At 37.1% G+C, this 15,240-nt stretch overlaps 1 protein-coding gene across 4 annotated transcripts in view; it reads left to right on the top strand.

The window, feature by feature from the left end:
* The window catches only part of YEATS2 (YEATS domain containing 2), a 107,835-nt gene that overhangs the window by 61,868 nt on the left and 30,727 nt on the right, over positions 1-15,240 (top strand). For 3 of the 4 annotated variants that reach the window (XR_003792447.1, XM_029215535.1, XM_029215536.1), the window contains 6 exons: positions 1,370-1,550; positions 2,529-2,771; positions 4,263-4,421; positions 5,962-6,065; positions 7,414-7,521; positions 8,004-8,186. Coding sequence is in view for 3 of the 4 variants with exons in the window: in XM_029215535.1 (XP_029071368.1) it covers positions 1,370-1,550; positions 2,529-2,771; positions 4,263-4,421; positions 5,962-6,065; positions 7,414-7,521; positions 8,004-8,186 (978 nt within the window). In the remaining variant the exon portion in view is untranslated. The remainder of the gene's footprint in view (positions 1-1,369; positions 1,551-2,528; positions 2,772-4,262; positions 4,422-5,961; positions 6,066-7,413; positions 7,522-8,003; positions 8,187-15,240) is intronic. The other variant, XM_029215537.1, reaches the window with a different exon arrangement.

Below are 15,240 nucleotides of genomic sequence, written 5' to 3'. Positions count from 1 at the left end.
GTTGAGCATTTTTTCATGTGTTTATCAGCCATTTATATATCTTTTTTGGAGAAATGTGAATTCAAATCCTTTGTCCATTTTTGAATTGGGTTGTTTGGTTTTTTGTAGCTGATTTTTAGGAGGTGTCTCTATATTCTTGAGATAATCTCTTATCAGATATATGATTTGCAGATATTTTCTCCCATTCTGTGGGTTGCCTTTTCACTCTGTTATCGTGTCCTTTGATGCACAGAAGTTTTAAATGTTGATGTAGTCTAATTTATCTGTTTTTTCTTCTATCTGTACGTTTTGTATCATATCTAAGAAATCATTTCCAAATTCAGTGTTATGACACTTTGCCCCTATATTTTCTTCTAAGTTTTATTGTTTTAGGTGTTATGTTTAGGCCTTTGATCCATTTTGAGTTAATTTTTGTATATGGTGTAAAGTAAACTTCCACTTTCATTCTAATGCATGTGGATCTCCAGTTTTCCCAGCACTATTTGTTGAAAAGATTGTCCTTTTCCCAATCAGTGGTCTTGGCACCCTTGTCAAAAATAATTTGACCATGTATGTGAGAGTGTATTCTATTCTGATGGTCTGTTTGTCTGTCTTTATGCCAGTACCACACTGTTTTGATTACTATAGTTTTGTAATAATAAATTTTGAAATCAGGAAGTATTAGACCTTCAACTTTGTTTTCCCACCCCATCCTCCCCCTCCTTTTTTGGTATTCATGATATATCAGCAGTAGCCATTATGATTAGAATTAGCTAAGTTAAACCTTACTCTCTTCAGGGAAATGTGCTGTGTTATGCCAGAAGTTATTTATTGAGCACATACTATATGCTAAGCACTGGTTCAGGTATTGAGGATACAAAAATGAACAAATGAGAGTAGCTACTACTCTCAAGGAGTTTTATTCTTGGTTGTATTGAGAGTAGGGAGAAGGTATATGGTAAATATAAAAGCAAATAAGATAATTTCACTTACAAATAAGTGCTATAAAGAAGAGAGTAGCCGGAGGACAAGTTGGGTGCTTTAGCTAGGTTGGTTAGGGAAGGCCTCTCTGAGAAGGTGACATTTGATTGAGACCTAATGGTGAGAAAGAGGCAGTGATGCTGAGATTGGGGGAAAGAGTGTTCTAAGGTGCAGAAACACTAAATGGAAGTTCCCCAATTTTATGATTGGTTTCATTGAGTGATCTATTAAGCCAGATTAGATTACATTCTGGGATAAATCCTTTAGTTATTGAGATTGAAATTGCCTTTGAAGTATGAATAGAAATCATTTGCAATGTCTGTTAGAGCACCATGTTTTGAGACAGGTTTGGGGCTTTCTGTGACATTGATGATGGATTCATGAGCCCAGTTGTTGCCCGATCGTGTAGGTAGTGGATGTTGAGCTCCATCGGCATTCGCTTGGAGAAGACACCGTTTATCCTCAGTCCTCCGAGTCAGACATCTCAGATGCCCCACCATCCTTGCCTTTGACCATTCCAGCCCCTGGGAAAGCGTCCTCACCAGTAAAGCAGTCACATGAGCCAGTACCTGATACCTCTGTGGAGAAAGGTAGTATATATTTTTCCTTGTATGGAAATGCATTTTTACCTTGTATAGAGCAGTCATTATGGCGTGTTCCTTTCCATCACTTGATGTTGAACTGCTGTTTTCAGTGCCTTATGAGTGTATGGAAAATAAATTTTGCATAAGTAGGCATGCTGCTCTTCTACACAGACCTATTATGAAAATAGCCAAGCCCTTACTCTTCTCAGAAGAAATTTTTAATGCAGCTTTATCGACATTTTATAGAACACAAAACTCACTGAAAAACATTACATTTTTATTCTTTGATGAATATAATGGTTTCCTCTAATATGTTACAGGAAGACTTTCTTGTTTGGTCCATAATTGTATGAAAAGAAGTTCAAATATTAGTATCTAATCTTATTTAAAATACAGTATAAGACTTATCATCAACAAATGTATTTTGACTATGGCATCTTTTTATTTAGTAAGTATATAAGTATATAGTTAAGTATTTAAGTGTTCACTTATATAACATATACAAATACGATATAAAATTGATTCTAAATGGTGTTAGTATGATCTGTAAGTCTACGTTTAATGTGATGTTAATATTTTAGTTCTTTTATAAAAATCTCAACTTTATTGCTCTTAAGTTTCAGTTGCATCCTTTTTATGGGCATTTAATAAAACAGGACATCATTAGATTAAGCTAATGCTTTCTTTTGAGTTTTTCTTCTCTAAACAGTTTGTCAATTCATATATAAAGAATGGGAGAACATAATGAACTTATAAATTTTATTATATAGTGTTAGCTAATATGTTTTATAATTTTTTGAAAGAAGCATTTTAATGAAACATGATTCTAGGCATGATATTTACATTTCACCAGAAAATACATAAAGCAGTGTTAAATACCAGTCAACTGTATTTATTTTACTACTGGTAAATGGCTTAAATGGTTCTTGAAATGGTGAGGGATTTCAAAGTGGTTGATGACTTATTTGCCTGTTTCATTTCAAGAAGGATTCCCAGCCAACACTGAAGCTGAGAGACACACTACATTTTATTCTTTGCCATCTTCATTGGAACGAACACCCACCAAAATGACAACATCCCAGAAAGTCACCTTTTGTTCTCATGGCAATTCAGCTTTTCAGCCAATAGCATCAAGTTGCAAAATTGTGCCACAAAGTCAGGTTCCTAATCCGGAGTCACCTGGAAAATCCTTCCAGCCTATCACCATGAGCTGCAAGATTGTCTCAGGTATACGTGGTATATATGAATTTGGTGTGTGTAAAAATTGTTAGAATGATAAAGTACTATGGCTTTTTTTTTCTTTTTTTTTTTTTAGTTTTTTTTTTTAGTTTTTCTAAGCAGGGTTTTTGTTTAGTTAACAAGCAAGCTCATCACTGTTGATTAGCAAAGCAAAAGTGTCACAAAACAAAAACAAAAGTCATTCATATGGAAACAATTTTTGAATGAGGAAAGAAATAAAATTCAAAGCAGCCAAATTTTCATCTAGAATCAGCACAGGTAAATTGTTTGCTAGGATGTATGGAGGAAACTAAGGTAGGAATTAAGTTTGGGAATTATATATGGAAACCAGAGTGACTAGTAATAGAAAAAAATTAGATGCCTTTTGGTTTGTAGTTAAGCTTCAGGGGTTGGTTTGGGATTGAGATATCTTTTATACTCTATAACCACACTACAAATTTACTCATTCCTATGATCAGTAGGTCGTTCTGAGGTTTCATTTTCACTGAGGTTGAATTGTCCATTACCGCGCAACAGTTTATGTTAGGTAAACTTCTAGCAGAAATATGCTTTATAGTTTTGAGTGTGCCACCTCACAAAAGACATGAAAGTGAGTCAATAGAAATACGTAGGCAGTGGGAGACTTCTATATAATTGTTAAATGAAGGGGGTGGGGGGAGTGTTCAGTGCTAAAAATAGCTAAGCAGAAATATGATCCAAGTCCTTGAAATTGATAAAAGGTAAAGAATGTATAATTTTACCTACCAGTTAGAAGCGTTTTGGAGCTTGCTGCTTCAGAGGTGGAATAGGCTGAACATATAAATTGTTTTGAAGGTTGGAGAAATTCATGGATAACAGATTTGATCAGTAACTGTTGAGGATGTTTAATGATGTATCTGTCGGTAACTTCTGAGAGCTATGGGAACACGAATCTCTGGATTGTGGCTGTGACATGGTATTGAGAGAGACTTTTGTTTTGGTGGATGAATTTCATATTTTCCTATTGGAAATTCATTGCAAATCAAGACTTGGTTCCTAAGTCTAGCTGTTCACTTGCCTCCCTAACTTCAGTTTCTTCAAGTGTAACCAGTATTATAACAACCTGCCCAAGTTGTTGTGACCTGGGGATGCAGCAGTTCCGCACTTGTGTAAAGCACTGTGTTTTGAACTTTAATGTGCCTGCTGGGGTCTCTTGTTAAAATACTGATTTATTGATATATTTGGTAGATCTGGGGTAGGACCTCAGTATCTGTTTCTAACAGGCTGACTGCTGCTGCTGCTACATGGATAAGGATGTAGAGAGTAAAATGCACTAACCCCTGGCCTCAGCTGCTGCGGCTGCTCCCAGTACCTGAAACTTACAGCCCCATTCTCTTTTCCCAACTTGTCGCCTTTGTACTGGTGGCCCTGCCCCTCTTCCATTTTCTTTAGCGTCCTCTTAGATGGGCTGAATATATCTATTTTGTTTAGTTTATTTTGTTTCTCTTTTTATTAATAAAGGTTCCCCTATATCAACCCCAAGTCCATCGCCATTGCCTCGAACCCCAACTTCCACTCCAGTCCATGTGAAGCAAGGCACTGCCAGTTCTGTTATTAATAATCCTTATGTTATCGTGGACAAGCCAGGGCAGGTTATTGGAGCCACCACTCCTACTGCAGGTGTGTGTTTGAATGGAACAATATTCATGCAATCCCCAAGATTTGATCTTTTTCAAAGGTGGAATCCTAATGTGACTTAGTAGCCATATAATGGGAGAATGAAATCTTCAACCATGAACAAGAGGAGGGAATACATAAGAGTGTGTGTGTATATATATATATATATATATATATATATATATATATATATATATTCTTTTTTGTTTTCCAGTGCTATTTGAGGGAAGATTTACTTCTTGTAAAAGTTATATTTTTAGGAATTTACTTAAGTTTTATTTTTTAATTTCTTAAGATTCATAGTGAACCATAATTAATTTTCTAAAAAAGGGAAAAAAAAGAATGGATTTTATTCTCATTTAGAAGACATTCTTTTTAGGCAATGTGTGATTAACTTTTCCAAATTAAGCTTTAGAGCAAGAATAGCTTTGTGAACCGTACATATTTTTCCCCAGTGAAATAAAAAAGTGATCTTTACTTTTCAGTGAATAAGATAAAACTTGCATGTGGGAGGGAAGCTGAACCCTGTAGTTATTTAAAACAAAAAACAACTCTAATAGGAAGCATAAGAAGTCTTTGGATTCCCCATATTTATCATCATAACCTCATATAAATACAGAGAGCGTTTCAGGTTTCTTTGAGATACTTTCACTAACATTTTATTTATTCCCTTCAATTAAACTGTTTAAACACGTGCACCTCTGTGTAAACTTTCCTGTAGCTTTCACTTCTAATAGAAATATTGAAAAGAGAAATAAGAGAAATAGCTATAAAATAATGAGACTGATTTTTTTCTAACATGTTTGATTTTAACACAGATTAATGTGTGTTGGGCCTTTCCAACTATTTTTTTAGAAAGTTATGTTCTTTAACAATGATTATAATTGTGGGACTCCTTTAAAAAATGCTACTTTCAGAGATTCCCTTTTGAGTACACCTAAGGATGTCAAGTAGGTGTCTTTTGAGGATGCTTAGTTTTAGAAATCAGCCAAAGTCTCTGCAGGCAAGTTTGGTAAATGGAGGAGGTGACCAAGTACCATTTTTAGTCTTGACTTACTGTTGACTGTAGATAATGTGACTTATTTTGATCAGACCCTAAAGCCAGTTGTACTGATGGAGTATAAAGCGTTTAATGTCAGCATTTTGGAGTAGGTATAACCTTCTAGTGAAACTACTTTGAAGGAACTAGCATTCAGTTGAATGCATACATTTTGGCACATTGTGAAATAGCCAACACCATTATGTTACAGTATCTCTTTCTATATAAGTGCAGAATATATAATGTCTACTTACTTTACTTATTCTTCTACACTTCCTTACTAGCTTCTTGTCCCTTTTTAGGTTGATGAAGCGGTCAGCTTCACAGGATGAATCCTTAAGTGTTTTTTTTCTATAATAATATCATGGTTGTGAGTTTTCAGCCCTTCAAAATGAACAATAAATAGTGGGGAGAAGACAAGGGTGGTGGAAAATGGCTTTAAAATTCCATTTTGTAAATTTTACTTTGTTTATACTTTATTTGTAAATCTACCTTGCTTATCAGGAAGTCCTACCAGCAAGCTCTCTACTGCCTCTCAGGCTTCCCAAGGAACAGGTTCCCCGATTCCTAAAATTCATGGAAGTAGTTTTGTAACATCTGCTGTCAAGGTAACACTCTTATTGCGCTTTGCTAGTTTCTAAACGTGGTACATTCAAGTTGAGCCAGAATTTGCAAGTGATAATGCAGATTTCATAAAGTAGAATCTTCAAGCTAAGAAGTATCATAAAGATCAAGTACTTCAGACTCCCCTACCTTACCTATGATTTTTTTGGACAGCTTTGTTATACATTTTTCTTTACAAAGTAATAATTCGTATCTTTCCACAGTGTATTTTCCCCTTCCCCCGCCTTCTTCAGGATAAGAAGTCCTTTGAAATTTAGAATTCCAAATATGATCTGACTTGTTCAGATCATAGTGCTAGATATCTGCTCACTGTTCCGCAGAGACAGTCACTGCTGTTGACTTAGTTATTCAGCTTATTTGTTATTGTCTTGGCTACCTTAAGGCTAGAGCCTCTGAGGTATAAACTCCTGTTTGAGAATTCCTGAGAATTCAAAGATCATCTCTTACATGACTGGTGCTAACACAGCATTTCTTATATCTAGGCACTTAATTGTGATGATACTGAATAGTTTCCTGATCCAAGGCGAGGTTTTTCTCTAATGCAGTGTAATCTGTGAGCACTGTGTTCTATGAATGCCTGAATTTTAAGAATTCCTTGAAGGTCTTAATTTTCTACCAGTGTATTTTTGCATGTTTGTTGATGATATTTTCATTACATAGTTAAACAGTGTTCTTAACTTTGTTTCTTGCCCCCAACATTTATTTATGGAAAATTGCCTCTGAGACTTGCCTTTTGTATTTGAGAATTAGAGACAAATGACAGTAATTTTGAATTTTGACCTTTGCTGTCTTTGTATTTGCTAATTGTTCAAGTTCTTTTTGTTGTATTGTTTTTAAAATTTTTAGTGAAAAATTTCCCCCTGCGTCCTGGGTATTTATTCCAGAGTAGCAGATCAAGTTGCAAGTACTGTTACAAGGGTGTGGTATACTGAAACACTGTCACTGCCTGTTACATTCATTTGTTTATTTAGTGCGTAGACCTTAGGGATAGAAAAGAAATAGAATACAGTACCTATCCTTTAGTAGCATCTGGCAGGGGACTCGACATGAAACCAATGAGTCAGCCAAATATTACAGGTAGTATGATAGGAGTCTTTCCAGTTTACAGTGGGCACAGATGAGTAGGTTCTTGCCAATTTATAGCCTTACTTTGAATTGTCTTTTCAAGCAATATTAAAATGCAGGTGTAGGGACTCAGAAGCCCGCAAAGAGTTTTGGGCTTTTTGTTTGTTTTTGTTGCTAGGGAATGTCACAGGTTTGTATTAAATATGTGACTAGAGTGAAATCACTCACTTTATCCTAATTGTACAATACGTATTTTTACAAACACAGCAGGAGGATTCTTTGTTCGCATCTATGCCACCTCTTTGCCCAATTGGGAGTCACCCTAAGGTTCAAAGCCCCAAACCTATCACTGGAGGACTTGGAGCTTTCACAAAAGTAAGTATTCATGAGAGGATTATCCCACAAGTGGATAAGCTCTTGTTACAGAATCTTTTTGTGGCATGTTGGAGTTGATTGATGCTACTACCCCACATCATGGAACTTTTTAGTATGTCTCATCTCTAAGACTGGATCCTACTTCTGAGACATGCTTCCATTTATTTAGTGGTGTTCACAGGGCAGCCCTTGGAGTCTAGCAAGATATCTGGGAACTTCCTGGTGCCGTTTTGCCACCAATGTCTAAAACAAATGACGAGGTTGGTTTGCAGATACACTGGATCAAGTCCACATCCTACTTTTGGTCCCTTTAATAGCTATTATGGGCTATACTTAAGCAGTATTTTTACCCTTCTAGTGGAGTCATTGTTTACATACAGGGCTTCATTAATTCATTAATTCCTGCAGACAGAATAAATTCAAATATTAGTAGCATTTTTCATGGGCTGTTTATTCATTGTCATTATCATGTTTGTTGCAAGGTAATCATCAAACAGGAACCTGGAGAAGCCTCTCATGTACCAACAACAGGGGCTGCCAGCCAGTCACCACTCCCTCAGTATGTGACTGTGAAAGGGGGTCACATGATAGCTGTGTCCCCTCAAAAACAAGTCCTAACTGCTGGAGAAGGGACTGCCCAGTCACCAAAGATTCAGCCCTCTAAGGTTTGTGTTGGGTAAGGATGGGGAAGTCAACATGTCAGTGAACGTTGTTTGCCTAAGTAATGGACAAGTGCTGAAAAGGGTGACGGTGTTGATGGTCCCGGGAAGACATGTGGATGAAAGCCCTGTAGGAAAAGCAGATAAGTTGGCGTTTAACCCACTTGTTCTTTTCATAGTTATTAACAAGAGCAGGGACATGGTTTATAGAGGGCCCAGGGACAGTTCAAGAGGTGAAGGGATGCCGTGTTATCTCTCTGGCAGTGAAGATGATTGACGTCATGGACACAACTTTACACTTGATTCAAGTCTAACTGACAGGATCGAGGTCCACTGTTTTACCTGTTTATTTCTGATAGGAGACTGCTATAGTTTGCACCTCTGATGTCTTGACTGTGTGATCTGTTAAATGATTCTTGGCTCTTTAGAGAGTTTATTTTCTTTATAATTTGGAGGTTTGGGGAATTTACATATTGGGAGAACTCTAAAACAGAGATACATGTTTCCCTGCATCCGTTGTACTTAGGAGTGCCAAAGTATATCATGCTCTTATTTGCATATTATCTGTAATCCTCAGACAACCTTTCAAGGTGGATATTTTCACTGCTGTTTTACAAATGAGGAAATTGTGGTTCTGAGAGGTTAAGCAACATCCTTGAGAGCATACAGCTAATAAGTGACAGAATTTGAACCCAGGTCTAGTTGACTCCAAAATTCCCCATTCCAGAACTATTAAAATTTGTGAGCCATTGTCTGTAACCTAAGCATGCTTTTAGAACATCCAGAGTTAAATAATCTTACTTTTAGGGCAGATATATCCTAAAGCTATTAAGAGTACTATGTGAAGCGCTTGCTTTTCAACTTTAAAATAGGTTTTAGATATTTTGGTTAGTCTAGATGGCTGCATATAGATTGAGTTAAAAATTCATAGTCTTATAGGTGGTTCTAAAATCTGTAAGAGTTCATTAACCACTTTCCCAAACTTTTCTGCTCATAAGACTCAACTGATGATTAAAAATGTCAGAACTTCTTGGTGACCCCGGGAATCTGGATTTTTAACAAACTCTCCTACTGACTCATATGATTAGGTAAATTTAGGAACCATGGAACTACAGCATCAAATTTGACTTTGGGGGGCTTCCCTGGTGGTGCAGATGGTTGAGAGTCTGCCTGCCGATGCAGGGGACACGGGTTCGTGCCCCGGTCCGGGAAGATCCCACATGCCGCGGAGCGGCTGGGCCCATGAGCCATGGCCGCTGAGCCTGCGCGTCCAGAGCCTGTGCTCCGCAACGGGAGAGGCCACAACAGTGAGAGGCCCGTGTACTGCAAAAAAAAAAATTTGACTTTGGGGATTCCATAGCCAGAATCACTAAAACAGGCAACCCCCAACTACTTCCTGATGCTCCTTCTGTTGTTTTGGCTTCAGGGATAAGCATTTTGTTCAAGTCCTTTCGTGAATCAGTTATTGTCATCTGGTCTTCGTACTCAGACACATCCTGTATGTTGTTTAAAATCTATTTTGCTTCACCTAGAAATACATGGTATTACTGATTTAGGCTTTTGAATCATGATAGCATTGCTATTTATGCTCAGAAGCTCTGAAAAGTTTCTGCTTTTTGCCACTTTTGCATTTTGCAAATCTACTCACCCAGTAATACTGAACAACTGTATTGGCTTTCTTGTCACATTCCCACCTACCTAATGGCAAGGTAGGACCAAGAGAAAATGGCCGGGTTTGTGCTAGAATGCCTTAAGTGTAAAGGTACCTGATAAGAAAAGCCACAGAAGAGTGTGAAAAAACTACAGAGAAGCAGAACATGAAACAAGACATCTATCCCAGAAATTTAGTACAAGCTTTAGACTTGAGATAAAGAGCTGTCTGCAAGTACAGGGTATCCCTGGTTATTGCTGAGGTGTAGTCAGAGAAAGTATGCCAGAAAACAGGAGGGTGAACAGAATGGTACTGTTTCACTTTCCACACAACTTTGGCACAATAGAAACACAGTTTATCTTTTTCATAAAAGTAGAAAGCGGTGCTGCTTTTGACATGAAAAGAGACAGTTGAGGAATTGGTGGTTCATATGGGAAGGAAGCAGTGTGGTGTAGTTAAAAGAGCATGAGCTTGTTACACATCTCAGATCTCAGCCACTCATTACTTGTGTGAGCTGGGCAAATTTATCTCTCTCAGCCTTGTTTTTTCATCTAGTAAAAGGAAATAATACCCTTTGCCTTTCAGTGCTGTAGGAGAATTAGAGATCATTGTATATAGAGGGCCTAGCACAGAGCAGGTGCTAAATAAGTGATAGCAGCTAAAGTTATGTGAGGATGAGTCCTGTGTATATATGTGTGAGTACCATGTAATAATTACTGTCATTGAGAACTGAATCGTAAGTGGCTGTATTTTTCAGCATCCAGGGAAAAATCACATATACAGAATCCTCACCTTCAGGTTGCTAAAGTAGATTCTGACTTGCAAAGGTCTGTACAGGGCACAGGGAGGGCAGGAATAGAAACACCAAATCAAAGCATGAATCAAAATTAAGTATTTATAACAGTACAGAACAAAGGTGAAACTAAGGAAATTCGGAATGCGGAGAGCAGTGCTGTGGGAGGGGAAGAGGAGAGAACAGTTGGTAGGTGATTTCAGGTTCTAGGCCAAAATGTTGTATTAAAAAGGAAAACAAAACTAATTTGGGGTTACAGTGTCCTACTCAAGAGACTTGCTTGTGGTGTCATAGACAGCTGTGCATAGGGTTTTCCCCAGTAGAATGCCAGACTTCCTCATTCTCCTCAGTGTTTTAGAATAAAGGGGGGTTGTTTATCTTGTGAGCAGTTTGCTCTTGGTGGACAAGCTCTGCTAGTAAAAACTGCCCTCCTGTGGCCAGCATGGTTATGTTTTATTTGGCTCTCGGAGGGATTAGGTGTGTCATATTCTGGACATTTTGAAGCAGTTGAGTGTGAGGATAGAGGTTGGCACAAGGAGGGAAAAGCAAGTCAGATGCATGGAATTGGAGGAAAGAAATTAAAATAGGTACATGTATGTATTATTTTCCTTTTTTTAAATTGAAGTATAGTTTATATATAATATTATATGTTACCAGTGTATTGTATAGTGATTCACAATTTTTAAAGGTTAAATTCCATTTCTACTTATAAAATATTGACTGTATTCCCTGTGTTGTACAGTATACCCTTGTAACTTATTTTATACCTAATAGTTTGTACCACTTAATCCCCTACCCCTGTATTGCCCCTCCTCCCTTTCTGTTCCCCACTGGTAACCACTAGTTTGTTCTCTGTATCTGTGAGTCTGCTTCTTTTCTGTTATATTCACTAGTTTGTTGTATTTTTTTTTAGATTCCACATATAAGTGATATCACATGTATATATTATTTTCCTTTAAGATCTTTGCTGTCTTTGTTAATTTAGGAACATGAAAATAGATTATGTGTAATTTAGCTTATACAAGGGATTATTAAGTGTGATATATTTAGGAAATGTAAAGACAGACGTCTTAGAAAAAAGTTCAACTACTATAACAAATTCCCAAACCAGGAGCTTAAATAAGTTTACTTCTCTCACACATGAAAGTCTGGTAGGCGACCCTGGTGTGTTGGTTCCACAATCATCAAGAATCTAGACTCCATCTCATTGCTCTGTCATTTTCAAAATTTGTTTTTCAGCTTGTGGCCTATGATAGCCACTTCATCTCATGCCACCGTGCTCACATTTCTGGCCAGCAGGAAAAGGGAAGGGAAGAGGGTTTGGGGAGAGCAGAACCAGAAATTTGCACTCATCACTTCTGTTCACATCCCTTTAGCCAGAAATGAGATGTCAGACCTAGGTGTGAAGGAGTTGGGAAATATAGTAGGTATTCTGTGTGGCCATGTCCCTCGCTGAAAATCGGGGGTTCTGTTACTATGAGAGAGAAGCAAAGAATACATATTGGGGTTCAGCTGGCAGTTTCTGCCATACCTTAAAAATAATTTTCTGGATTAAGAAGCTTTTTTTTATCAATGCAGAGAAAAGTTCTTGATTAGTAGGAAGAGTTTGTATATCTCCACATCTCTAGGGAGAATGAGTGTGCCCAGCTCTATAGCTACAGTAACACTCCATGTTGCCTATATAATGAGGCTCATACAGTCAGAATGAAGAGATTTGGATAATCATCAGGGATTGTTTTAACCAAGCCAGGATAGCTGGGAGTTTTCTCTTCTCCATTCTAGATGAACTTATTTCTCCCCCCCACCCATTGGTTCTTTGATTTTTTTTTTTTTTTTTTTTTTGCGGTACGCAGGCCTCTCACTGTTGTGGCCTCTCCCATTGCAGAGCACAGGCTCCGGACGCGCAGGCTCAGCAGCCATGGCTCACGGGCCCAGCCGCTCCGTGGCATGTGGGATCCTCCCAGACCGGGGCACGAACCCGCGTCCCCTGCATCGGCAGGCGGACTCCCAACCACTGCGCCACCAGGGAAGCCCTCTTTGATTGTTTTGTTTCTTCCTTTCTTGCCCTCCTTCCTTAAACGTACATAAAAGTGCAGAGACTATTGTAATGAATCCTACATGCCCATTATTCCATTTCAGCAGTTACCAGCATTTTGCTGACCTTCTCCTCCTAGAATATTTTAAGGCAGATACGAGATGTTATCTATATATTTTGATTTCTGTTTGATTAACTGAACCTTAAGATCAAGGTCCTCTGCCCTGGCCACATGCTGAAGATAGTGACAGGTGTTTATCCTTTGGCTTTCTGTCCTGAGTCTCTACATAGTCTCATAGATCACCAGTCTTCAGTTCATAGTGACAAGTGTTGTGCTGGCTGCAGCTGTCATTTACTGTGTACATCATGCTGGCTAGGCACTTTATAAACTTATTTTCATTTATGCCTCATGACCTTATGAGATATTTTATAGATGAGATATCTAAAGCTAAAACTCAAAGAGGTTAAATAACTGTGCAGCTGCTAACTGATGGAACAAAACTGGGAAAGGAGGTCTGACTGCTTATAAAAACCTATACTCTTTCCTCTGTGATACACTGGTTTATAACAATTGGTTAGGGGACCATTTTCTTTACATCAGCCATATTGTCCAAGCACATGACAAGTGTATTTTACTATATTCACATTCTTTGAAAAGGAACCATGTATGATTTAGTGATTATTTAACTTAAAAATCCCATTCATCAGTTGTTATATGGTTTGTCATTTTGTTCTACCTTAAGTAATGCTATTATTTTTTAATTTGGGAAGATTCTAAAATTTCAGTAAATACAGAGAATAATATAATCAATATCCACATATCCTCCACTGTGAATTAACATGTTCATATTTAATTCAACAGTTTTTTCTCCAAATAAAATATGACTAATAAAGTTGCAGTCCACTTTGTTCTTCCCCAAAACAACAGTCATGAATTTGGATGTGTAGCTTGACAGTCCATACTTTTTATGACATACGTAATAGCCGTAAGTAACATGTAGTGTTGTGAATTTTGAAGATTTACATAAAAGATATTTATACTCATATTTTTCTGCAACTCCCCTTTCACTCAATATTTGTACTTGCAAAGTCTGTTGATGTTGATATATATATAGTTCCAGTTCATTCATTGTAACTAACGAATGCTATTCTGTCAGTCTGTCTTATACCACATTTTATGCATTCCTCTATCTGTAGACATTAAGCATATTTCATTTTGTAGACATTAAGATTACTTACAATTTTTTGTAATTACAAATAATGCTACCTTGGACTTTCTGTGTATGTTCCCTTGAGCACATGTCTAAGATTTCTCTGGGATATATCCCTACCAGTAGAGGGTGAATTTTCAATTTTAGTAGATATCCTAGTACTTCTCTGGAGTGGCTGTACAAATTTACCTTTCTACCAGCAGTAAACAAAAGTTTCTGTTTCCCCATATCCTCTAGCCAATTCTTGGTATTATCAGGCTTTAAAATTTTCCCCTCCAATCTGATGGTTGAAAAGTACTTTCTTCTTTATCTTTTTTGCCTTTAGAAGACAGATCTTTTCCCATTCTTAAAAAAGAATGTAAAAGTCTTTTTATCTAGTTTCTGGTGAGAAGTTCTTTTTATGAAATAAAGAATTAGGGACTGTGAAACACTGCCCCAATTTTCCATTAATTAAGTTGTTTATTCTAATTGAAAATTGTACTATTGACCTTGTTTTAAAAGAGCTCTGAAGTATTCTTTTACTTGAAAAAATTTACGGTATTTTTAGAACTAGGTACTTCTAACTTTCATTCTTTGGGTGCTGGGATCTTTTTTTTTTTTTTTAATTGAATTAAATGTTTTTCTAGCTTACACTTTTTCTTTTTTAATGAAATGTCTACCTTTAAGGAAAGGAAAGATTAGAAAGTATAGAAAAAGATAACTTTTTAAAAAAATAAGTTGGAAGAGGTGTCACATGTTATACCATATAATAAATGACGTGAATTGTTAGATGTTCTAGTGATGGAGAAATATTGCTTCAGATGGGGATAACACAGAAGAGGTTACTGAAGAGGTGATATTTAAAAGTATGTAGTGGAGTTTATAGTTCATATATGAGAATGTTTATTGCAGTTTTTTCATAATGTGAAGTTTAAAATTATCTAAATAGTCACACAGTAGTGAAATATTTACTTAGATTATGGTATATCTATTCTAATACATTATTTTTTGGTCATCTCAAAATGTTTTTGAAAAATAACAACAGTGGAAATGGTTGTAACATGTTAAATTTAAAAATTATAAAACTATATGCATCCTAATCTTTGTTTCAAAATGTACATTTAAAAGAATCAGAAGTAAATACTACATTAAAAATATTAAGAGGGCTTCCCTGGTGGCGCAGTGGTTGAGAGTCCGCGTGCTGATGCAGGGGACACGGGTTCGTGCCCCGGTCTGGGGAGATTCCACATGCCGCGGAGCGGCTGGGCCCGTGAACCATGGCTGCTGCGCGTCCGGAGCCTGTGCTCCGCAACGGGAGAGGCCACAACAGTGAGAGGCCCGCGTACTGCAAAAAAAAAAAAAAAAAAAAAAAAAAAGATTATTTCTGATGA

Source organism: Monodon monoceros, unplaced genomic scaffold (assembly GCF_005190385.1).
Source record: "Monodon monoceros isolate NGI ecotype Baffin Bay Population unplaced genomic scaffold, NGI_Narwhal_1 Super_Scaffold_11, whole genome shotgun sequence".
In the NCBI taxonomy this organism is placed as follows: domain Eukaryota; kingdom Metazoa; phylum Chordata; class Mammalia; order Artiodactyla; family Monodontidae; genus Monodon; species Monodon monoceros.
Note: the sequence above shows the minus strand (reverse complement) of the source record. Positions and strands in the feature narration are given on the sequence as shown.